Below are 26,024 nucleotides of genomic sequence, written 5' to 3' on the forward strand. Positions count from 1 at the left end.
GTGATAACTGTCTTCTCACCGCCTGTCTCCCCCCCCCCCTCCTCCTCCTCCACTGTGTTTTTCACGCCCTCACCTTGAGCACAGCATAGGTCCAGCCCGTTTGCGGGGCTTGGCACACTGTCTCCGGTATTGCATCCAGCCACAGACCAGTTCGTGGGCTATCATCACGTACAGCAGGAAGATGAGCACGGCGGGATCCATTCAGCCAGTCCGCTGTATGGGGGAACGGGGTCGTGCAGGTATCCGAACCCCCCCTCCCAAAAAACAAAACAATGACAGGCTGCTGCGGTTTTGCGGTCTCCTGGTCTTGTGCTGCACGAGGAATTGTTACTGATGAGGCGACACGGATGGTCCTTTCTGCTGAACTTGCCTCCGTGTCCAGTTCAACTTCAGGTGCTCAGGTCGCGAGGTAGAAACGGCTGCGATGTGCGCTCGCACCCCATCCATGATAACATGACATATGCAAATACTCCAATATTTATGCTGCAGTTCATCTAAGTTACAACGGTGATTTTAACATGGTCATTGACAACAGATGGGAGTCACGCTGAGACCGACGGAAGGGGGCATCGGATGATGTTGCCGTAGAGACGCGGCGTTGCTAGGGATATGTCGTCATCCCCTGTTACACATCTTTTCAATGGTTTGTAGCCTCAGTGCATGATCGCTTGATCCACATTCACCCTGTAACACAATCGTCGCATTTTGGATGCAATCCTTTGATATGAAGTTTAATTCCAAACTATAACGTGTCCACCATTTGAAAAATGTGAAATCTCATGAAAGTACAAGTCATTATTGAACAACATTGAATTTATTTAGCTATCTTTATATAAAAGAGCAACATTTTAGAGAATGTGATATCTGTTTTTTTTTATACTGAGTCAGGATTAGTTCACCTTTTTCATAAAAATATTATTTATTGTGACATGAAACATCTCATCACACAATTACTGTATTCCCAGTACACCAACGTAATCTCAGAATGAAAAATGTACTGTGACCAAGGTTAAAACAAAGTTCTTTAATTTATTCAGCATCAGACAAAGGTCAATTACATGCTTGAGTGTAGTCAATTTAACCGTCCCACAGATCCATAAGTTTACATCCTCCATACTGTACAATTCAGTCTTTTGCCAAACAGCATTACAGGATGTCAATGTCCTTTCTAACTAGGCAACATCTTCTGGAACTGGTACTACAAGCTTTAACTCTTTTTTTTGTGCCAATCTGTTTACAGTTGCTCCTTCCCTTTTCATTTCTCTGCAAAGCCGTTAAAAAAGGAGTCCAACCAACTGCTCCCTCTTTAACCACCAGCCAACGTTCACAACTAGACGACCATGATTCTGCAGTTTTGCACTTAGAGCAATACACTCGATCTCAAGGCAACAAACTGTTAGAACTTCCCTATGGATCCTAAATCTGAATGCAACCATTACTGCTATTCATGGGTTATGCCCAGTCTTGCTTTAAAGAAGGTTCCTAATATTTACGTCCATGAGATGTTAGCCCTTGTCCTTCTGACTTCTCTTCTCTGTCCATATAGGGAGGGAGGGAGAGCCGCAACCCTTAAGGACCCCACCAAATCTATGGCGGTTTCACTGATTAGGCCTACACTATGGATCAGTGTTTTAGTATTTGGTGTGTGTTTGTGTGTGTATGTGTATGTATGTGTATGTATGTGTATGTGTGTGTATCTGTGTACATGCAAGGACGACACAAGCAGTTCTGCTGCTGTGATATCGCCTTAATTTCTCAGAGCCACCTTTATGTGGCAGGACGCCGCTCTTCTGCCTCACGCCACCTCCATCTCTCTCGTGTGGTCAGAGACCTGCAGAAACACGGGAAAATGTCAGAAAAAAAGTCATTCTGTCAGTGAGCAGAATCTGTAACTGGCTATGCAGGTCTATGCAGCACAACAGTATTAAACTCCTTACAACACAATTATTTGATAACAAATAACATTTTTGTGTAGCAATCTTCTTAAAGTTACAAAGTGCAACAACAGCTGTTTACCGTTGTTCATCTCTTGAGTGTGACAGGCTGAAACCGCTGCAGTACCTGCTTATCATGTTATACAGGATTATGAATCAGTAACAGTAAAAATTAAACCGCCTCTATTGAAATGCACTCACAGAGGTCATAACATCGTTGAAGCCAGCTGCCATTGGATGGTTTGTTTGCGCTGGTGGCACAGTCACATGGTCCTGCTCAAACTGACAAATCAACTTAACATTAACATTAACAAATCAACCTAGCTACATTAATACCCATAGCCCAAATCAATGTCAAATCAATTTTGCTGGTATTGCCAAAGGTGAGGATGACAGATATACTCACTGCGAGGTCTGGATCATATGAGTCATTACTGAAGCCAGCACCACCTGAGGAAGAGGATGATAGGCCAGTAGCCGAAGACTTGGCTCTGTCACGGCTTCGCAGGTAGTAAACCAGCAGGGCGATCAGAGTGGCGAACAGCAACAGGACGACGATGACGGACGCTGCGATCCCACCTGCATCGTCTCCTTTTGATGTGGCTGTATGGGAGTCAGAGGGTACAGTTAGACATCAGCTCCACTAGAGAACAGGGACGCATTGTTTAGTTAAAATAGGTAGATGGGAAGTTGGGAATGTCTCATCTTACTTGTCAGTGGATCTGTGACTTGTCCAGCGCAGTTCACCCCTATGGTGTACTCAATGTCATCCAAAGCTAGGATCCCTGATGTGCCTTTGATACCCTCAAACACAATCTGATAACACACAACAACAAGATAAAACCTCTTAGGCCACACGCTGAGTCAGTTTCATGAAAGCAAGGTAAATCTAGAAGTGCTACAGGTTTGCTCTTCACTGAAAAATAAAATCTTAAAGGACTATGCTTAATCTGTGTATCTGAAACAGAGCCATTATCACAAATACTGTCCAGAATGAGACATTTAGCAATACACAGGATTTAATGTAACTGTCTCTTGTGCTATTAGACAAGGCCGGGTGCTTTCATACTGTACAAACCTGGCTTGTGAGTGTGGTTATATAATTGGGATTATGAAGCACTTTTGTATAGGATAAGGGCAAAAGTAAAAGGGTTAACAGTAAAAGTACAATGTTAGTGTTTATGTACTAAATTATTGGTGTTATTATCATTCGGTTTGCACCTCCCATCACATACAGAGAGGATATTTGTCAGGTATCAGATATTTTGACAGGTGAGCGTCTAACCTGGTAATCCTGAGTAGAGGTGATGTTTACGTCAAAGCGTTTCCACACTGCTCCCACCTCTTTCACCACGAGCAGCTGACGCGGCTCGTCTCCAGACAACCTCCACACCTTCAGCTGGTTGTCAGCTACATACATTTTAAAAAAAAAATGTGTGTGGCATTACAAAATATAAACAGGGAATACATAATAGGGGCTAGGTTTGGCGTTACTACTTCATGTTTAAGACCACTAGTCACCACTTCATCGCAATTCCCCCTCCTGCTCGTCTTTATCACTTATAATCTATCTATAATCACATCTACAAAGTAATGTAATTCATGGACAGAATATATATTAGAAAAGTTTTATTCTAAAATGAGATGTCCATCATTTGGAAAAAGCATCACTTACTGAGTTACTGGCAATAAGTCAGTAAGACTTTTATTTAAAGGTCTTAACACAAGCACAACCTAGTGGTGTGTGTGAGAATAATGAATAGTGAAATAACTGCTATATTTGTCCAGCCAAGTCCTGTACTATTATAGATGTTTATAATAATTATAATGACTATATGTACAGCTATTTACAACAATATTTTCAGTAGTGATAATAACTAATATTATAATATATGTTGTTGAGTATATCAAATATATTTACAACACAGATCCTTACCAGAGGACGGCCTGTGGGCCCAGAATTTCAGGCAGGTGCCCTTCGTCGGGGGCAGGTGAGCGCTCAGCAGCTGAGCGTTTTGATTGGCTGGGGTCCGGCTGCTGCTCGGAAACAACAAGAAGTGACCTGTGAAATGGAAACAGAGGGCAGCAAGGAGAGGAAACATCAAAGATAGTCTCTGTTTTACACTTCAGTATATTTTGGGCATACAACCTTGGACACACACACACACACACACACACACACACACACACACAGCTGGTTGCACACACAAAATGTGTTTAGATTAAAAAACTCTAATGCACACACACACACACACACACACACACACACACAGTCTTGTTCTCTCCCTCCCTCTCACTTTCAATGTGAGGGTGTATTGCAAGATGTAATTAAGAGCTGTGATCTGGTGGATAAATTGAGGCTTTTGCTTCCACAGGGTAAACAGTTCACATGGACTAAAGTGTGTGTGTGTGTGTGTGTGTGTGTGTGTGTGTGAGAAGGGAGTGGGGTGTCACTGTGAGTGTATCGTGACTTCGCCTACATATCTTCAATTTGCCTACATATTTTCAATTATCATACAAATAAGCTAGGGAAAGGTGAGTTCTGTCCTGTCAGCTTTTCTGAGTATTCAAAATGTATTATAATTCCACAGGTGCATTTAAAAATGTGGGTATGTATGTAAATGTAGGTGTGTGTGGGTGTGCTGTTTTTTGCTATGTAGTTCTGTTGTTGGTGTGTGAGTGGGTGTGTGAGTTGGTTGAATTTTAGTTACTTTTCCCCACTGTTTTGTTGTGAAATATTTCATTTAACTGTCTCAACAGCTAAAAAACATCTCTCTCCCTCTCCCTGTCTTTCTCTCTTTCCATTTCACTTCACACTGGTTTACCTTTGTCTGTCCCCAGACTGTGGTCATGAGGCGGGGTGGAGTAGTGGGTCTCTACTTCCCGACTAGTCACCTCCCAGTCCAGTTTGTCCTTATTGAGGTTTTGAGTGTTGCTCCAGCCACACATACCTCTCTCCAGGTCGCATTTAGAACCTGACAGATTCAAGAAGATTATACAGTAACCCCAAGAGAAAACAACTGTGTGCTCTGCAAATATCTTTCGTTTAAATGTTTATTTGAAATACGTTTCAGGAAAAAACATTTTATTTGTAAAGCCTGTGAATAACGTCACCATAAGTTGTTTTCAAGATGCTTGGGTTTATTTAGGATTTTAGGTTTTAGATTTATGATGCACATAATTGCAGCATGGCGTATATATATCAAAAAATAAATTAATGAATAAGTAAAATATAATCTTCATCATTATCAGTATACTCTATGTTCATTCTGCTCTTTCATATAGCAGTCTATCCATTTGCATTATGTGCAAAATGTACTAATGTACTGCAGATGTAAAAGTTGTAGTTTGAAAATCTTTTATTATTATTCATCATATTATTTTTTCAAAGCCAGGGTCAAGACAAATAGTTGGGTTGCAGAGGATTAAAATGGGACCAGAAAATATTCTGGAGAAAAGGGAGTTTTAACAGGACAATTATAATTCTAGTTTTGTCTGAAGCTTGTGGCTGTTATGTTTGTTATTGTTGCCCCTGCAATAGAAACTAGGCTGAATAACAACAAACATTGAGGTTCATGGGTTTTAGTCTAAATTCATATAACATTTTGTTAGATTAACTTGCACAATGGCATACAAAATTAGTTTTGGAAAAAAACCTCTTGAAAACATGGGTCTCAGGAAGAAATACCTCAGTCTCATTTCTCCCTAATCTAGGAGAGGACAATACAAACCTTGATTTTGACATGGATGGGCTAAGAGGACGACGTCATCTACTGCAACATGAGTGCCTTTGCCACCTGCTCCGACCACCTCAAACTCCAACTGCAAAACAAAATCAGCTTGATTTAAAAAAAACAAAAAAAACACAGTAAGATCTATCCGCTTCAGTGATGCGCTTGTTAATCACAAGATTGATCCAATAACTGCATAATAAATTCACCAATAACAACTATAAAGGCTTGTGAAGGGAAGGTAACCGGTTCAAATCAGGTTGGGAAAATTACAGTCAAAATGTCATTTAATCCCCAAATGCTTCTCGGTTGGTGGTTGTACTGCATCGCCTCCAGGCCTGACTGTGTGTTAAAGTATAAATATGAAGCAGAGCAGCTCAGCAAACCCTTTCCTGGATAAATAAACATAACAATATGTGTCTAGATTGGTGGTCAGATTACATAATGTGGGCAGAACCTGGAGTATTTTATAGGTTTTTTCAGGTAGAAGAAGATGGACAAGAAACAGTAGAGAGAAAGGTATGAGAGCAGTGTCGGTGATTCTACTATATTCTACTCAAGTACCAGGGTAAACACATGCACACACTGGTCTCTGCTTATTTTCATTTCAGGGGGTGAATTTTCAAATTTTGCGAAACTGGCATGAGACGGTTATCATTATTCAATCTATGATTCGTTTATAATTTATTATAATTAATGCTCTTTCATTAGCAAATTAATTGAAGTTTCATTTGATTTTGAATTATTGAATTGTAATGTGGAACTACGGAACTGACGGGAGTGCTCTAGTGACTGCCATGCTCTATACCTGCCAGTCCACAAGGGTGCCATTGATGTTGCCGTTGCCATGGCGCCAGACGTCTCCCTGGTTCAAGTTGTCGGAGAAGACCTTCACCCTCTCTCCCTTCACCGGCTTCATGTACACAGTCAGAGAACCTGCAGGCACACACACAGACACACACCACATTGTGTAAACCTGATTTTTAAATACATATTATTAAGGCACTCTCAAACAGTGTTGGGGGTAAAGTTATTACAAAGTTATGTGTTACTGTAATGGAGTAAAATAGGGTATTATTGTTCCAAAGTTATTGATCTAACAGATAGGTTGTTACTTACGTTACATTATTTAGCCTTTTTAACCTCTTTATTAGTGTAATATCTATCAAAAGATTCCCCTTGTCTCCCAGCACAATCGTTTTAGGGTGTAACACAAAAGTAATGTAACAAGTAGTGTAATAAGGGAGTAATAAGTAAAGTAATTCATTATTTTGAAGAAGTAATGTGTAATTTATTACCTTTTTTCCAGCAAAGACCCAAACACTGCTCTCAAAACAGACCAAGTGTGCCAATGTATCTATCCGTGTGTGTGTGTGTGTGTGTGTGTGTGTGTGTGTATGTGTGTGTGTGTGTGTGTATGTGTGTGTGTGTGTGTGTGTGTAGCTGTCTTACCAGGATTCACTCCTCCCATGTGATACCAGAAATTGACACATTCAGTTTGAGCCACTCCTTGGCGGATGGAGGAGGTCAGAGCTGTTTCACTTCCCAGAGGAAGAACTTCCACATCAGTGTCTGCCATCATGTAGTATCCTGAGCACCAGGGGAACAGTGGGATCCTCATTTATACTTCATTTTAATGTTCTTAGATTAGATTTTTTGTTCTTATGACCATAAGTTATGATTTATTTCACATTGATCTTTATGCTAAAAATGGGTTACATTAATTTCTCTAATTTTCATTTACATGCATCAAAGCATAAATCTAATTTATATCGCTATTGAATGTATGAATGCCATAGATATATTTTTGATATATTTTTACTTTACGTTCACATTTACTGTAGTTGATGCTCTTATGCTAATTATTTACAGTAATATAAATGCAACAGCAGAATCAGCTTAATTTCCTAAACTGCCAATAGTAAAAGTACTGAATAGCAAAGAGTACAAGGGTCAAAACAGCAGAGTAGGGGGGTGTGTGTATAAGATACAAGGTTAGGTTCATTTATTTTGTTTTATTTAATAAGTTCAAAATGTTAACACAAACTACTGTTTATTTGCTAATAGCAGAAGATAAATTATTTTGCATTTCACGATGCATTACACGCATTTTTCAGTGTTTGAACTGAGAAAAAACATATCTTGCATTGCCTGAATTGAAAATAAATGTGGTAAGATTTTACTGTATAGCTGATCTCCTTACTGAAGGGAGTGATTGTATAGTTAAATAGTGAATGCTGATTGTTTCTCCATTTTCTCAATGCCTCTATGTCAGTTCAATGCCTCTAAAATGTTATATTCCTTGATATTCTTTCTCACCCAGTTCAGTCTCCAGAGTGTGGTCAGTTTTAGGTCCATTTTTTGTGGTGTGTCCGTTCCTGTGGAGCCAGCGGGTGGCGCCAGAGCTGCTGTACCCACAGCGCTGGCCTTCAAACGAACACATCCTTGGCACCGTGCATGGCCCCGCTGTTAAAGCCACGTCATCAATAGCCACCCGCCCATCAAAGCCAGAGCGAACTGCCTCAAACATCAGCTGTTGGTGGTTTACATGTTGGAAAGAATGAGTTGAAAGAGAATTTAAACAGGGAGAGAATACGAAAATATTGCAATCCAAGTGACAAGACAAAATGTGCAAATGTGTGTGTTTGGGGAGGAGGATTTCTCATATTCTACTGGATGACTTTACCCACAGCCCAGCAAATATTGCTCTCTTTTCTTAATAGCTGAATTAACCCTGGTGGACTCCACACATCTCTTTCCCATGCCCCCTCTTTCCTCTCTCCAATCTCTTCCTATTCCAACCAGTTTGGTTAAGAAAATCCTATCAGGAGAAAACCCGTTCTTCCCCCTTTGTTTTACTCACTCTTCTCATCCCAGTTCACCTGTAGCCCCAGTCATATTCTCACCTTCCCCCATTTCACCACCACATTTCCAGGATACACCTCAGTTATCTGTTTTGTCCACCTACACCACTGGGTTGAATTATATGATGATGTTTCTCTAATCTCAGTTAACCATCTGAAAACCCTCTGTACTCTCCCATCCACCACTATCGACGCTTCAGGGCTTCAGGGCTTCAGGGTTTGCCCCTTGCACCCTCAAATGGTATTAATCTGGCTGCAAGTCTGGTAAACCTTTCATCAAGATTTATTCTATTCCCTTTCCCTGTCTCATGCTTGATTTATAGTTCCTGTGCCCCGGTGTGTGCACACATCCGTCTGCTAAAAGATGGGTCATAGAGATGCCGGTATTGACAAACTTGCCCTGCTAACCTCTCTTTAAATTGGTCCTTGCTTTAATATCAATCATTTATTTCATCTCTGACCTTCTCAGCCACAAGGCCATGCACAATTTCTCTGTCAAAAATGTTCATTACAGACTTGGTCAACCTGCATATTGCCACTGGCTTCAGTCCATCTCAAAGATATCCCAATTTCCCCTTGCTCATCAGTACTCTTCTCATTTCTTCCATATTAGAGATGCTATTACTGCGACTGAGCACATCTTTGAACAGGAGAATAGGTTTGCAATACCTTCATTCGATCAAACCTTGTGCACATCTGCCAAGCACAGCTAAGATTGTTTATGAACTCAGAAAATTCGTTTCTACGGATCAATCAGGCAGCCTCGCTCCAAAATTGAGGTTTTCTTTCCCTCAGTGTTTTCTAGCAACAGATGAGTCTCTTCTGCCTTTCCCTTGAGAGTCACCCAATACAACCTCAGTCCATGACCAAGGGCTGCTATTTCTTTTTTTTTGTGTGGCTTTTTGCCTTTATTCATAATTTAGTAGAGAGAGACAGGGCAGACAGGGCAGACAGAGGGGGGGATGACATCTAGCAAAGGGCAAGGGCCAGACTCGAACCCACACTGCTGCGATTAGGACTTCACCTACGTGGTACAGACTCTACCAGCACCTGCCATTCATTCTGGGTGATGCACACTGTAGAGCTGGGCGATATTGACAAAATCAAATATCACAATATTTAAGACCGAACACCTCGATATACTATAATTAATATGACAATATTTTGGGGAAATGAGTATTCATGCTTTCATAAGATATTTACAAGAAAATTTTGAAAATTAGTAATGATCATTAGTAATCTGTACTGTGTAATAAGTAATAGTAATATGGATACGATGAGCAGGTAAAGCCAATCATTGTTCATTTTACTCAGCCAGAACAGGCTAATAAGTTCAGAAAATTGTATCACTTTACTGTAACGCAGCCTTTAAGACCAGGAAGAAGTAATTATGATAACCAAGATCCCAGACGATATCTAGTATCATATCGCAATGTTCGCTTTTCAAGCCTACTCTAAAGAAAATAAAGATGTAAGTTAACAACAAAGTCTAATAGTGTGCGGGTGGATAATTCCTTTATATGGACTGTCTCATATCACAATATCGATATTATATGATATATCGCCCAGCCCTATCGCACTGTTAGTATTATCGTGTCTCTGTCATTTTCCACACAGTGCATAACTGTGATGAATTCTGTCTGGCAGACCCTGGAGAGTAGCTAAACAGAATCTGTGTCTGCTGACAGTGTGCACTTAAATCCAACCTGACTGATCCATCATCATCTATCAGCACAACCCAGGTGTGCATTACAGGTGTTGCCGTCTCCAGATGGTGCACAGGCACAGCTGATCACCTTCCTCCTGTCAAACCCTGGTGGAGTTGCTCAGCAGAACCACGGTCCAGAGAGCTGATGTCTCCCAGCTGTGCCGGCTCAGATCCAGCGTGTGTGTCCAGCTGTCTCTGGATCAGTGGCAGCTTTTTTTTTTTTTTCAATGCAAGTCTAGGTGAAACGGCATCCTAATGCCCGCTATTAGCCAGCTGATGCTTTTTAGGATCCTTTCATCACAACCTTATTCTCAGACTAATTGCTGACATCTCAATACAGTGTTTATGGTTCATTCAAACTCGCCATTAAGCTACTTGAATGGCCCATTGGAAAACGTAGGTCCGTGATCTAGGACATCTCCACATGATGCATGGGCAAAATTAACTCACATCCCTAACATGCACTTTTCTCTTTTCCGCACTAAAGTTGCGGTACGCACATTCCCTCTCACTATACCCACCGTGCATTCCTCTCACTCTCGTTTCAGTCTTAAAATGAATAGACATTGTGTAGACATTGTTTAGTTATTCTCAATGAGGCTGATAGTATTCACACTGTACCTGAAAATCTGTAAGCTGGGAAGACACTGGGCAGTGGGCCTCGTGCCACATGTTGCCGTGGGCTCCGCTACGGGTCCAGAGCAGAGCCTCATAACCGTTGCTATCTAACAACTTTACATTCAGTGCACCTGGATATGATTGGTGGATAACAGGATCAAGTGAAAGAAATAAGATTCGGGATATTCAGATTATTTACGGCTTTCATTAAACCAGTTCGGTAACATTTCCTTTTGGAGTTTCATTCCAAAGCAAGATAAAAAGAAGACAAAAAGTGCCCAAATTGTCAGTAGCACAAAATTAAAAGAATGTTTTTTTTTTGGTATAGTTAACTTCAGCAAATGATTTCCCCCCCCCCCAAAATGAATGTATAGAATTTGGGAAATGAGCACTTCAATTATGTCACTCTTCACAACTCAACTCCATTCAGTCTCATTCTAGCCGAGATCTCACCTGTCTCTGGCCCATAGAGTTTGTAAAAGAAGGACAGGCACTGATCTGTAGAGATTTCTGACTGTGGGAATGAAAGTAAGCGTCCGTTTGCCCCGCGCAGAGAGGGACTCCACATATCTACAACCAGGCTTTTACCTGGAGATTGAAAGAGAGAGATAGAGAAAAGGCTAAGTGGGTTTTAAGGCATCACAAGCACTGTGTTGTCAATGTAGCAGTATATTATAATTACACCATATGATATACTATATAATTCTTAGTGAATCTAGCATGACTCTGATGACACTAAGCTATAAGCTAAGTCACATCTGAACATATTCACCCCCTAAATAGCTTGTCACAGACTTTGTCATAGATCTCTGAAAAGCATTCCATTTTATGTAAGTTTAAAACTGCAGAAATGTATTTGGAGATATAAAATATAAAAAGTAGAAATATCAAATTGGAAAAACTTCACCATACATAGGGCAAACCTGCCCCAGAGGCACAAAATGCTCCATATTCAACCACTGACCTTCAAAATTGGTCAGAAATTTCTTTATGACATTTGTGTGCAGTGGCTAGGGTTAAAATAAAAAAGAGAGGTTAAGTTTTGCTGGTATTGCTCCTTCTATGGAACGCAGCACTGCCACCGTTGTCACTCTGTATTCGCTGATTGCCAATCGTAGGCACCGTTAGTCACAGTATAAGGCTTGCTAGCCTAACGTTATCTCACTGGCTCCAGGCTGTTTTGGGATTAAAAAGATTTTTCCACTGCCAGGCCATAACAAAGGTTAGCTGTATTTGCAAGAGTAGTGAAGTAACCTTTCCACTGCAAGGGAACTGCAAAAACACCAGTGAGGCCAAGGCAAGATGGATACAAGAAATGTGGTTGTGTGTGTTTGGGGAGGGGGGCTATTAAATTACACTGTTGGTTACACTTAAGCAATATCACACAAGAGGGAGTGCCGATATACAGAATAGCAGCACAACCTCGAGTGTGATATTGCTTTTATACAACAGTTCTATAAACAAAACTATTTATCAAGTAATGGTAATTTGAGAGAACAGGTTATGATTCTTGTGTTTCATTCGTCTCCACCGACAAAAACAGTTCCCTCAGGATTCCACGACCAAGTGTTGCCTAGCAACACGTACTGTAAACTGTTTCTAGTAGGACAGCTGTAAAGTGGAGTGATACATATATCAGCACTCATGGAATGCCTCCTGTCCAATCAAATTACTCGACCGGAACTAGCTGTTGGGTAGTAATGTATGTCTGTTTGGGTCTCTTGGTTGTATGCTGTTTTTTTAATAAAACATTAGGTTACCGATCCCAATGGTGTGGTCCATCCCAGCGAGAACAGTCCAGTCGAAGTTGTCACTGTTATCCTGGTACCATCCGCACAGTCCTTCTTCAAAGTTACACGACAGCGCTGTACAAAAGAAAATCAAATCATTGAGCATGCATAGATACAATTTTCAGTTTCTAAATAGGTAATAAATGCCTCTTGTTGCAATAGTATTGTGCAATAGCATACTGTAAATCCACATGACAGTTACCTGTTGGAGAGGATGGAATAAAGTCAGCATGACAGTTGACAAAGCGAACATTCGTCACTTTAATCTTGGCAGACGGACTCAGTTTCGTAGCACGAGCTTCAAACTCCAGCTAATAAAGACAGAGTGAGCAAAACAAAAGAGCTGTAATTATTAATAAGAGATTCACAAAATTCAGTTCCTAAAATCAAATGTTGTGCTGAATAAAATTTACCTGGAAGCGATGTTCTCTGGCTCCAATAGACACTTCGGCCTGCTTCCACTCCCCTCCCTCTGGTCCCGTCTTCCCACTGAACTCCCACAGTTTGGGCTGGACGCCCAGCAAGCTGTCAATCACCCTGACTGACAGCTCACCTGCAGGAGAGAGAGGGGTGGGGGTGGGGGGGGGTTAGTAGAGAGAGCAGAGGCCAATAATGAGTCATAACAACAGATCTGTGTCATATGTATTTCAAGACCGGAAATCACAGATAAACCCTTATGTAAAGCACTTTGATTTGTTTTTCTTTTATATGTTTTATTTTTATCCTTACCTATTTTATCTTTCTTTCTTTTTTATGTCCTTTTATGAGTTGATAATTGTGCCTTACTTACCTATTTATAAATTAATTCATTCTTTTTTCATTTTTACATTTTACTAGACAAATTACTGTTTTAATTTTGTGTCTTGCTTTTGCTTCCATTTTTGATTTTGCTTGTAACACTCTGCATTCTATGTATGAATGGTGCTATAAAAATAAAGTTGTTGTTGTTGTTGTTGTTGTTATTATATGTAATGGAAATAAATGTTGATGTGTGACAATGAAGGCCTTTGAAAAGAGGTGAGAATATGACAATGCGTACATATAAAGGTAAGACTATACTGTATGTAGGCTAGTAAGTTGACTGAGGTACCAATGTGATCAGGATTCCCAGTTAGTGCAAAACTGAAGCTGAAGGTGCAAGCCGGACCAGAGGGGCCCAGGAGGGGGGTTCGAGTCTGGGCCTCGGTCAGCTGCTGGCCGGGGGCCTCGGCTACATACAGGTACTCATCTTAGAAATAGGATGAAAGGGTGAGAGAGAGGGGGAGAGAGAGAGAGAGAGAGAGAGAGAGAGAGAGAGAGAGAGAAAAGCATAGTGCAAGTGAGAAAAATATTCATATTATGTTTTTTATCATTTTTATTGATTATATATTGGGTAAATAATAATATACAATCATGCATATACACACACACACACACACACACACAAAGAGGAGGGTGAGGGAGCATTGTCGTACCTTTGGTAGTGGAATTGTACATTTCATTTAGCACCCAACCTTGACTCCCAATGCTGGCATCTGTCCAGCCTGAGCTTCCCTGAGCGTAAGAGAAATCCCCTGTGGAAACATTTAATGGAGACTTCATTACACACTCAAACATGTGACCAAAAACACTTGGTTTTGGTATTTAACAGAACTTTTCCAATACTCCAACCAGAAATATGCAACAGCAGCTTGTTCATTAGATCATTTATTCACAGCTGTTTAAATGTCTCAAGTTAATTCAATTCAATAATGTCTCCATTTAATGGAGATGCAATTCCACACTCAAACACGTGACAGGGATCATACAGATAACTCAGATTTAGCAGAACTTCTGCAGTACTCAGACCTGTGGATAAAAGTAAAATTGTCTGTAAATCCAGCTCATGAACTCACCGCACTTGGCTTCATCCTCGGCTCCTTCACAGTCGGGATGAAAATCGCACATCTTGTCGGGTTCAGCACAGGGGTGACCAGGAGGTTTAGGGAAATTTGCCCCGGAATAATTCCCTGTTTCAGATGAGAATGTGAGATAGTGGATATATCATGTCGCAGAGGATATATTCATTCATTCATTCATTTTTTTCTTTGGAGTTCAGATGGAAGAAGGGATTACCAGTTGATACGCGGCATTCAGGAGACAATGTAATGCTGTCGATAGCTATACCGCCATATGCAAACTCCCTGATCGCTGCCATCACTACAATCTATGATGAGGGGAAATTAGACAGAGGGGAGGGAAAAGAGAAGAAGAGTGGACAGGCTGTAAATGAACTGTCGCAATTGTAATTTCTTCCAATATAATTAAATTCAATAAAAAAAACAGACTAAAGCTCTCAAGTAAATATGAATAGTTAATTTCCAAAATGCCATATATCCATTTTGAAAAAAAAAATCACTACCTGAAATTCATCATTCAATATCTCTAAAATATAAAGGCTCTAATTTGTATAAAGATGATCATTTTGTCAACCAAGTACTTGAGTTACCTACTATTCTTTAAAAGTACCGTTAATTGTTGAAATTTTAATGACAAATAGATGTCCTTTCTTTCAATAATAATTTATTGTCCTGTCTGATGATTTTACTGCTATTCTCACTGCCTTTTATTTATTAATCTTCAACTCTCAGTAAAGCACTTTGTAACTCTGTTTCAAAAGTACTGTAAACTAAGATGTTAGAATTATTATCATTATTGCTACTACACACTGTGATGAATTACTCACAAAGAAAGGAGAGTCGGTGGCGATCACCACCTCTGCCTTCACCCACAGGTCCCCCAAGGTGCCACCCCTCTCCCACACGGGGTAGATGTTACGGTCTGCCACCAGCACCGTCAGACCCCCCGACCGCGGCCCAAACTGGTGGGTGTACATCACCATCTACAGTAGAAAAATGCACAAATCCTGTCAAATTGGGTTCATATTATGGTTGGGGTCACTCCAATGAACCAGTCCAAAATGAAATATGAAATGGCAATTTATTAATTTGAGATTTCGTTCTCTGTTAAGTTTAACTTTATTTTCCATTTAGGAAATTTGTCTGGTCCATGGTTCACAAACATACATACACTGTAACAACATCATTGCTGTATTTTATTTATGTTTACTGATTATTGCTGCTCTGCATGTCTGCATGTATCATAAGTTGGTTGTGGTCAGTATTGCTTGGCTGTGTGTTGTTGCTTCATGTTGCTTGCTTGACTATATGTGCCGAAATGGTGTTTGTTGTTGCTGTATTGTTGTGTTGATGTTTTGCTGTTTCCTGTTGCTTTGCATGGCTTGTGTTCTACCTTGAGAGTTCTTGTTTTGTTGCTGTCTCTATGGCGTCTTGTTATCTTTGTTCTGTAAATCTTTATCATTTTATAGGTTTTAAAACATCTCGCCACAAGGACTACAGTTGAAAATTAGCCAGCTGGCTAACACTGGAACATTTACAGAAATGTTGATTAATGTGTGTTGTCCTTATAAATAAATAAACAAACAAACAAACAAACAAACAATAAAACATCAACAGCAACAGACAATAGATGAACAATAAATCAACAAGAAGCAAATGACAGCAGTTCTAAGAATACATTTTACAGGTCTAAAGTAGTTATATTCTAAAGTAAATAAATAGATTGTCATATTTTTTTGTGAAGAAAGTTTCCCAAACTTTAAAGAGAATCAATACATGACCTGATTTGAGAGTTATTGTAAATTATTGTAAGTTACTGTAAAATTCACCACAGTGAAACTGAGGCATATGAGTAAAAAAAAACTGAGTTTAATAGGAAGGAATCAAGTTTTGAGCTTACCTTGCAAGGATGTGAGCTATTGGCGGGTTCAAGGAGCGGACTTTGGAAAGATGCCCAATCATTTTTGTGACCCCCTTGATGTGTGACGTACAAGAAGTGACCTATGAGGAATGATAATCGGAATGCTGAATATACAAGGAGAGCTAAATAAGACTAACAATAAAACACATAAAAACACAATTATTTTTTTTTTACGTTTTTTACTTTAACTGAGGGTTTATATGGCTCTTTTGAGCTCATGGAACCCAATCCAAACACATGATAAAAAAAAAAAAATGTATGGTCCTGAATCTGAAAAAAGCCAGTTCTTCTAAATTCCTGAAAAGTCAAAATGTATTTCATCCAACAGCAGCAATATAGTCATAGTTCAAGTCATAGATATGGCTTCAGATGATACTGATAATTTTGACAGAAAATGCCCGTACCTGAGGCACTGTTGGTGGAGTGGTCCCTCCCCGGTCCTTTCAGAGGGTCAGTGGTGGAGATGTTTTCCTGGTTCGTCCTTACCCATTTTAGATCAGACAGTGACCTTAGATCCCACTCACACAGGTCCTTTTCAAAGTCACAGCTCAGGTATTCCCCTAGAGACACAACAAACACACATCTCACATCAACTAGTGTAGTCAAACTAGTCTTGTTTATTTATATAGTCCTTTATCACAGTCTCAAAGTGCTTTACATACCATCATATACATGTCATATACCACACTACATCATACATACATACTACATACATATACATCCTATACTAGGTCACATACATACTTCATATACATTGTTTACTACATCATATACATACTATACATCATATACTAGATAATATACTAGATAATATACATCATATACCAAACACACTCATGCCTATGTAATTTAGAGTCTTCAATTCATCTGACCTGCGTGTCTTTGGACTGACCAACTCAACTGGCAGTGACTGAACCCAGTCTTGTTGAATGCATGTTTGTAGTGTAATTTACTGTATGCAGGGTTCCCATTGGTCATGGAATTTCTGGAATATCGTGGAAGTTTAAGAGGTGTATTCCAGACAGGGAAAGTCAGGGAAATTGATAAATTCTCTCTGGATGTCAGGGAAGATCATGGAATTTAACAACAGGGCTACTTCACAGGAATATACCAGAATGTATTTTATAACGTGTTTTTCATATTCATTGCATTAGATGGTTGTTTCCAGCTATTCTTCCCCATAGCAAGCTGTTAGTGGAAACTGGGGTAGACTGTTTGCGCCTTTACAACTTTACTGAGCTGAAAAACAACATTAACAAACTAGGAATTAATTATATTTTTTAGGACATGGAAGCGCTCTGACTTAGTTATGGAAATCCATGGAAAGGTCATGGAATTTTACATTAGGGCCCCGGTGGGAACTCTATGTGCAATCTACTGTCCATAATATGTCTTGCACTTTTCCTTTGAGAGTCTGTTGTTCTTGTACTTTGTGTGTCAGTATGTACATTGAGTTATAAATATGTCCCTTGACAAATTACACTTATTATACTTGGGTGATTGAAGTGATTCTGATTATGAAAATCACACTTGTTGTAAGAAGATGGCTTCAGTAGTTTGCTCTCTAATTATTAATCATTCTTTACATGATATGGACCAAAAATCATATCTTGGTATTTTTAGGCTGAATGACGATACACAATATATATCTCGGTATTTTCTACCTCAAGTAGAGCTGGGCGATATGGACAAAATCAAATATCACAATATTTTTGACCAAATACCTTGATATCAATATTGCGACAATATTGTAGGGATGACTATTGGTGCTTTCACAAAATATTTACACAATGAGATTTTTGATAAATAATCATCAGTAATGTGGATATATATAAATATATATATAAAGTGGATAAAGGCAAATAATAGAACAGCTCGTACAGTCTGGTAAGTTCAGAAAATTCCATCACTTTACTGTAATGCAGCCTTTAAAACCAGGAAAGGACAACACTTATGCCATATCACGATATTACGATATTCAAAATCTAAGACGATATCTAGTGTCATATCACGATATCGATATAATATCGTTATATTGCCCAGCCCTACTTTATAGTATGTCTTGCACGCCATGGTGCTTTTAAATAAATGCGGGATGTGTTATGTTCTGTTATGCTGTACGTTCATTTTAATTCTACTTCAGACTCTGATGTCTCACCACACTTCTGCTCATCAGTTCTGTCCCCACAGTCGTCGGTGCCGTCGCAGACCTGCCGCTGCTCCACGCAGCTCTCACGCTTACACTGCAGCGTCCCCGCCGGACACGCTGTCCCCAGGAGTGGTACTGATGAGGGTGTGGGGGGGGGGATGAGACAACAACAACAAAAACAAACACAAAAAATCATCATCTTCATCATCAAACAGACCTCTTTTCAAAATAGATTTTCAAAATAATATTCAATGACTTAAAAACAAGTTCATAGAAAAGGCTCAGAGAAGGCCAATACAAACAAAGCATTAAAACAAAGGACTGAGTAATACTATATATGCAAACAAGTGGCACGGATGCAGGCACACAGCTAATTGGGATACAGAATGAAACAAAAAGAAATGTATTGAATTAATGTATTGAAAAAAAGGGACTTATGCCATTCAAATGCCTTGACTTGCAATATTAGTCCGTAGCCCATATCAATGGAGATCTCTTAATATAAAGTTGCACTAGACAAGATTTTTATGTGAAGTTACACCCATTTTATCAATATAAATCACAAAGTTGGGTTCCACCCCGCCAGCCACCAGAAGAAGAAAGTGTGTGTGTGTTTATGTATGCTATTGATTATTTGTATGTCTATGTGTCTGTGTGTATGTGAATCTGTCTGCACTTACGTAGTTATGGATGTGAATATCTGTGTTGTTTGTGTTTGTGTGTGATATGTCAGTATACATACAGTATATCTGATTGCTGTGTGTTAGTTAATCTGTGTGTTCTGTATGCTATATATTATGTTTGTATGTTATTTATATATTATTTCTAAAAACAAACAGACAAAAAAACAGAAAGAAGAAGAAAAAGCTAGGTCCAAGGAATGCACAGTTTGGCTCACATTACATGACTTTTGGATATTGAAGTCTCACATTTCAGTCATCTCTCGCTGCCTCTTGGTCCCGTCAACATGCAAAATTGCCTAATGCAGCTTTAAGAAAAGGAACAACTAAACTAAAACACAAGAAAGAAGGGCAGCAACTAGACACTGATGAAATACTCACAGGGCAGGGCACAGTCCACAAACTCCAGGTGGTCTACGGCCACATCTCCACGCCGACCCTCGGAGCGCTGGGAGTAAAGGCGGATCTGGAAGGTCGTTGAAATGCGGCCCAGAAACACGGTGGCCTCCCTCCAGCCACGGACACTGGTGGGCTCGGGACGCCACACTACTGCCTCCCGAGAGTCCTGGTGCAGCACGGACGCCCACAAGGGTGTCAAGCCCAGTCCTGTGTAACCTGCCGGGGAAGAGAGAGACACTGTGTTGGGGGACACGGGATGTTTCATGGGAAGTTGAACAAACAAATAAAGTAAAAGGTAAAGTAAAAAAACAAACAAATTATATAAAAGCCTGTCTGTAAAAATGTGTTTTAAGAAGATGATTGACAAGACAGAATCCTAGGCAGGGCGTTTCAAAGCACCTATAGTCATGAATGTGTGGTACCTGAGTCCCAAATGAAATATTTGAGGCGAAGGCGGCATGTTGGCGCAGACTGCTTCATTTCTGGTGAGATCAAGACTGCAGTATTGGGAGAATCTGTCCTCACTGCCCTCACTCCCATGAACCAACCTGTGTAATGGATAATGTGTCATTTTCCACGTTATTTGCTTTTGCAAAGCCATTTGGTGAACAGTCTTTTCTAGGGCTGCAACTAACAATTATCTTCATTGTCGATTAATCTGTCGATTATTTTCTCGATTAATCGATTAGTTGTTTGGTCTATAAAATGTCAGAAAATGGTGAAAAATGTCGATCAGTGTTTCCCAAAGCCCAAGATGACGTCCTCAAATGTCTTGTTTTGTCCACAACCCAAAGATATTCAGTTTACTGTCATAGAGGAGTAAAGAAACCAGAAAATACTCACCTTTAAGAAGCTGGAATCAGAGAATTTTGACTTATTTTTCTTAAAAAATTACTCAAACCGATTAATCGATAATCAAAATAGTTGGCGATTAATTTAATAGTTGACAACTAATCGATTAATCGATTAATCGTTGCAGCTCTAGTCTTTTCCAAAGCATCTTATTGTACTGTGAGTGCATGAGTTTTGGAAATGGGTGGCTCCAGTGGAAATCAAACCCCTCACCCTGGCACTGCTATTTTCACGCTCTACCCATTGATCAACACAGGAGCACAATTCATCAATTCTTCCATCCCAAGCACCACAAAAATATTAAACACAGCAGGACACCGGATGCAAATGACAAGAAACATGTAGACATACAGAGCAGCCAAATGCATGTAAGTTAAAAAATACAGTACTGTGCAAAAGTCTTAGGCATATGTCAAAGATATCCATAGAGCGAAGATGCTTTCAAAACTAATGAAGTGAAAAGTTTCTGAATATCAAAAATTTACAATAAACATCAGTCTACTGACACACTAATGCAGAAAATAAACAAACATCTAAGACTTCTAAGAAATTTATATAAAAAATCTAGGGTGCCTAAGACTTTTGCACAGTACTGTATATTGTAACTAAATGAGACAACCTGGTCAAATAACGGTTAAATAAATAAATAAGGCAGACAGGAGGCAGAAACTAACAAGCAACTAAATAACATCAGTCAGAGTTTGCAAACATTCAAGCAGATTACACAGAGCTGCAAACAAAAAAGGAATAGTAAACCGTTCTTAACTCAGGCAGCAACTTTCTTGAAGAGATAAATTGAAAACATTTCTCAAAAATCACTTCATCTCTCTCTTGCCTACATTTCTATTATTGCACTGAATCTGGCTTTTGCCTTGTAAAAAGAAACATGGTCTCATTTCTTGAACCTTAAACATAATTGACAGAGAAGGCATTTGTCAAAACAATTGTCTGTGCACTGAGGTTTATAGTATTTACTATTAGATACTCATAATATTAGCAGTCTAACTTTAGCTTATTCTGCTGATGTAATAAAGTCACTCTGGATAAAAGTATCAGCATTCAGTGTTATCTGACAGACTTGTTAAGTTATTTTATCTTGTATCCAGACTTATCAAGCTTATTTTAGCTTTTTTTTTTTGTGAAATCATCTTACTGCACTGGCAGATAATTTTACCGCTTTCAACAAATTTGACTTTTTTTCAGGATAATGTAACTTGTTTCAGGACATTTACTTGGGAAAAGTGAAATTGTCTTGGAGCAAGTTTCCTGTTTCAAGGTTTTCTTCATTGTTTTATGATGATTTCTTGAAAGAAGTCATCTTGGCATGTATCAAGTGAAATGTATTGAAACTAGCAAGATTATCTGCCAGTGCAGTGAGATAATTTAACTAAAAATATCAGCTTGATAGGTCTGGAAACAAGACAAAATCAGTGGACAACTTATTTTTTGCAGTGAAGGGTTAGCTCATTCTAAAAAAAAGACAAAAACAGAATGTACTCTTGATCCTTGCAAGGCACTTGTGGCATATACAGTAAAAACGACTGAGGACGAAAAGACCAAATGGAAAAGGAATAAGTGATTGTGTATTATACTATACCTAAAGCTGTGCCAGTGGTGTAGTCAGAGGAGGGTCCGCTGTCAGGCAGGGTGTCCCCTCTCTGACGCCTCTCCCAGGTGTAAACCGAGTCCAGGGACTGTTCACTCCACCCACACATGCCTGCGTCCTCGAAGTCACACACCAGCTCCTTCCCACTGTAGCCTTGGGGGGGAATAGAGGCACCGCAAAAGACATGATACAGACTTTTAGTGTAAGTACTGGCAGTGGTTAGAGCAGTAGCAGCAGAGGTGGAGTGGAGTAGCTCAAGTAGTACGCTTAAGTACAAATTTGAAGTACTTGCACTTTACTTGAGTATTTCCATTTTGTGAGACTTTATACTTTTACTCAACGACATTTCAGAGGGAAATATTGTACTTTTTCCTCCACTACATTTATCTGACGGCTGGAGCTACCAGTTACTTTGCAGAATTGGGTAATTAGGTAATAGGTACATGCAAAACATACGATAAGCTCATAAAATATGATGCATTGTTAGACTACACAAGTTTCCAACAGTATATGGAGCAGGAAAGGGAGACACTTGAGGTACAGCGACAATGACTCATTTACATAATTTAAAATCATGGATGCATACACAAGTTGAGTAAGATTTTCCATCAAAAGTGTTTTGCTAGAAAATTCATTAGTGAGTTTTGCAATAATGCAAAGAAAAAGAACTTGTGATAGTATACACAAAGCGGCATTGTCAGTGTTCAGAAGTTTCTTTCTCTGGAGTGAGCGATGTTTCAGTAAGTTAATGCTTGAGTGGGTTGTTCCAGGCAGTGATACTGCAGTACAAAGTGATACAAAGGTGGGTAAACTATGAACTCCAGTCAGTGATCATCATAAGGCAGGATCAATTTTAAATTTGTCTTGACAGACAAATGTTCAGAAAGCACTTCTCCAGGTATCACACTAAATGAGTGCTCTCTGTCTTCCATTTTGTATTAACTGGATTTATTCATTTTTAATGAATGAAAATATCCTATTTTCATAGTCTAAGTCTAATTTTCATGTACACTATGAATTTATATAATACAAATTTCTATTACCTTGATAAGGTATGGAAATTTAATTTTGTTTGATTGGGTTTACTACATCCCTGCCTCTGCTCATCTTCTCAAAGAGAGACTTCAGGTTATAATAGACATGAGTGGTCAGTGTTCAGGTGGTGCCTTTGCATATGAACAATAGTGTTTCAAAACACTGGTCTTACCACAGCTTTGCTCGTCACTGCAGTCAGAGCAGTCGCACACAAAGTCACATTTCCGCTCAGGAGCCTGGCAGGGATGAGCCTGTGAACCAGCAGCTGCGCAACAAGACAGATACTGTAAATACCTTGAAGACACTCTCATTTCTTAAAGTCAACTCCGACACAGTTCATCAGTTTCTCACTTATAACAGATCAAAAATTTATTATTTAATGAGAATTGAATGACTATAGTGATTAATTAAATCATCTACCCATATTAGACAACATGTATCCAAGTGTTAGGTTTTGTCCCATTCACATAGACTTTAAGCCCCCAATGTTTGGAAAAACCTTCATGAAGAAGTTTGTTTACCAAACCTTCTTTTAAGAAAATCTTAAAAACTAATTTTTATAAACTTGCTTAAACTTATAAAACTACATGGCTGTTTTATTCCTTCTTGTGCTGTGTGTTTAGTTCAGTCTCATTGGTATTTTACTGATTCTGTTTTATTTGGCTTTCTTGCTGGGTTATTTTGGCTTTGAATCTGTGTGAAGCACTTCATAAAAACTGTTCATCTCTTGCACTTGCACTATGACTTTATGAATTTTATTGATTTATCTTATTTTTGTACAACACTTTGTAACTACATTTTTAAAAGTGCTATATAAGTTATTATTAAAGTTACTATTATTACAATCTTCTGGCTAAAGGCTTATAGTCTGTCTGTATAAAAACACCACCGATGACTCAGCCCTCAATCCTTCTTATCAGGACTTATTACCGTCAAAGATTTACGGGAGAGCTAATGCCAACAGGCTCAAAGGCCAGCTAGGAAGTAATCAGGTTAACGGCAGCAAAATGCCATTCATCCATCCAAAGGTCTCTGATTAAGAGTCGAGATTCTGTACTTTATCATGGCAGCTGGTAATTAAAGCACACAGCACCAAATAAAAAAAATACTGTACTGATACCGTACTAGATTAGTACTATCAACATAGATCACTACATGTTTCAAAGTGAGAAAGTGTTCACAGGCTTCACTTAGAGCATAGACTGTAATACCAGTGATACAGCATTGCAATTACATTTCTGATTTCAAAAACATTGTTTTCATTATGAGTTCTGCTAACATCAATGTAAGAGAAAACTCCTGCAAACCTAGATTCATGCAATTATCAGCTAAGGAAAATAAATGAAAAATGCAGAGGATTAAATGTGAGATTTTCAGTAATAATAAAAACAATAAAACAAGTTTTGTTATGTAGCTTTATAATATTTTTCTTATATCAATAAAGTTAATCTTCTTGATTTTAATTTTTTACCTGAATTTCCCCAAGGGGAGTAATAAAGTGCTATCTTATCTTATCTTAACACCAAACTTTCAGAGCTATATGCCTATATTTTATCTGGCAGAGAGATCACAGGTCATTTTGAATTTGGGCTCCTTCATGGTGAAACCCAAACAAGAGAAACATAAACTCGTTGTCACTGAGTACGAGAAAGTTTTCAGACATTTAAGACAGTTTCTAAAAATGTCTTAACTGGTTTTGTCAATTGTAGGCTACTGAGGAAAGGAAAACCAGTGGATATTGCAGAAACAGAGTATGTCACCCACAGGAAGATTTTAGTCTTACAAGTACATGTATTCTTTGTGGGTTTGACTTTTAACAAAATTACTGACTTGACTAACACTTTGTCAGGCGTCATCCTGACTGGCACCCCAGACAACACAGTCAAACCGCCATAATATAGAATGAGAAATAACTGGATGTAAAGTTGCTCCCTTGGGGACACCAGACAAGTGACACTGAGGTACACAATACAGAAAAATGTCTCCCACCATCAACCATCATCATCATTTGAACCCTTTTGAGGCCTGGCCAGTAATCTTTCCACAATTTTCCAGCCTATTAATAGGGTTTGAATGAACAATAGTATCAATCATTCATGTCCACTGTCCACAGCAGCATTAATTCCACATGAAATCTACAGTGTTTATCAGGCTAAATGTTCCCTTACCCCATTGCAGAGTCAACAGTAGCAGGAGGGCTACATTTCCCCAGTGTAACCCCATCTCCTTTTTCTCTTCCTTTGGATCAGTGAAGGTCTCCTCACTGCCAGCCACCTGTACTCAAATTGGAGAGACTTCCTGGTTGACTCTGATCTCCTCTCCTTTTCTGAGAGATAACAGCTGGACTTTACATCCACCAAGCATGAATCCGCAATACACCTCCGCCATAAAAACTCTTCCTTACACTGACAGTTTTCTACAGTACATCCAACTATTGCACAATGTGTGATGTGGACCAGAGTTGACAGAAGCACTACAGATGAATATTGCAGTATAGTCCACATTAAACTTATGTTCCACACTACATTATCAATGATACATGTTAAATTTAAGCTTTATACCATATATGAATAACCGATGAATAACCAGCCGTCCTGTAACCACAAAACATTTCATGTGTGTGTGTATGTACTTAACTAACATTACTGTACTACAAAAGCTAATAAATTTAGGATCAACTCAGTATGGATGTGAATTAGATCCTGATTGCTCTTCAGTATTTAGTAATAAATTCATTGGCGATCACCGAGTTCATCAGATCTTATCTAATACCCAAGTTAAATGGAGGCCTTGCCGTTCATCAGCAGTTTACAGTTTGGTGGCTGCCAGGAATAAAACTGCTGTTGGCAACAGCATGATA

The 26,024-nt window shown here is 39.2% G+C and overlaps 1 protein-coding gene across 1 annotated transcript; it reads right to left on the bottom strand.

The window, feature by feature from the left end:
* Window positions 1-1,731: 1,731 nt before the first annotated feature.
* On the bottom strand, window positions 1,732-25,387 carry mamdc4 (MAM domain containing 4). The gene is made up of 29 exons (XM_071541249.1): window positions 25,333-25,387; window positions 23,337-23,429; window positions 22,121-22,282; window positions 20,094-20,219; window positions 19,654-19,887; window positions 18,602-18,727; window positions 16,848-17,003; window positions 16,423-16,523; window positions 15,350-15,505; window positions 14,740-14,830; window positions 14,520-14,633; window positions 14,100-14,198; window positions 13,736-13,873; window positions 13,059-13,198; window positions 12,848-12,956; window positions 12,616-12,720; window positions 11,309-11,443; window positions 10,859-10,986; window positions 7,985-8,198; window positions 7,118-7,255; window positions 6,474-6,601; window positions 5,666-5,756; window positions 4,760-4,909; window positions 3,871-3,996; window positions 3,220-3,344; window positions 2,645-2,750; window positions 2,341-2,537; window positions 2,136-2,216; window positions 1,732-1,831 (listed from the first exon to the last, which is right to left on the bottom strand). The coding sequence occupies exons 1-29, from the start codon at window positions 25,385-25,387 to the stop codon at window positions 1,796-1,798; spliced, it is 3,660 nt and encodes a 1,219-aa protein (XP_071397350.1). The 3' UTR covers window positions 1,732-1,795.
* Between the last annotated feature and the right edge of the window lie 637 nt (window positions 25,388-26,024).

The sequence above is a fragment of the Centroberyx affinis genome, unplaced genomic scaffold, assembly GCF_046629955.1.
Source record: "Centroberyx affinis isolate AG114_WGS23_722 - 3 ecotype Tasmania unplaced genomic scaffold, CSIRO-AGI_Caff_v1 ptg003840l_1, whole genome shotgun sequence".
Lineage (NCBI taxonomy): Eukaryota > Metazoa > Chordata > Actinopteri > Beryciformes > Berycidae > Centroberyx > Centroberyx affinis.

What these genes read in the sequence shown, in the direction of transcription:
- mamdc4 (XM_071541249.1), bottom strand. Translation starts at nt 25,387, where the DNA reads ATGGGGTTACACTGGGGAAATGTAGCCCTCCTGCTACTGTTGACTCTG. An exon ending in GGACCACACCATTGGGATCG is followed by an intron (nt 11,444 to 12,615) that starts GTAACCTAATGT and finishes TTCAATCTCCAG; the next exon opens with GTAAAAGCCTGGTTGTAGAT. An exon ending in GGCCCACAGGCCGTCCTCTG is followed by an intron (nt 3,345 to 3,870) that starts GTAAGGATCTGT and finishes AAATGTATGTAG; the next exon opens with CTGACAACCAGCTGAAGGTG.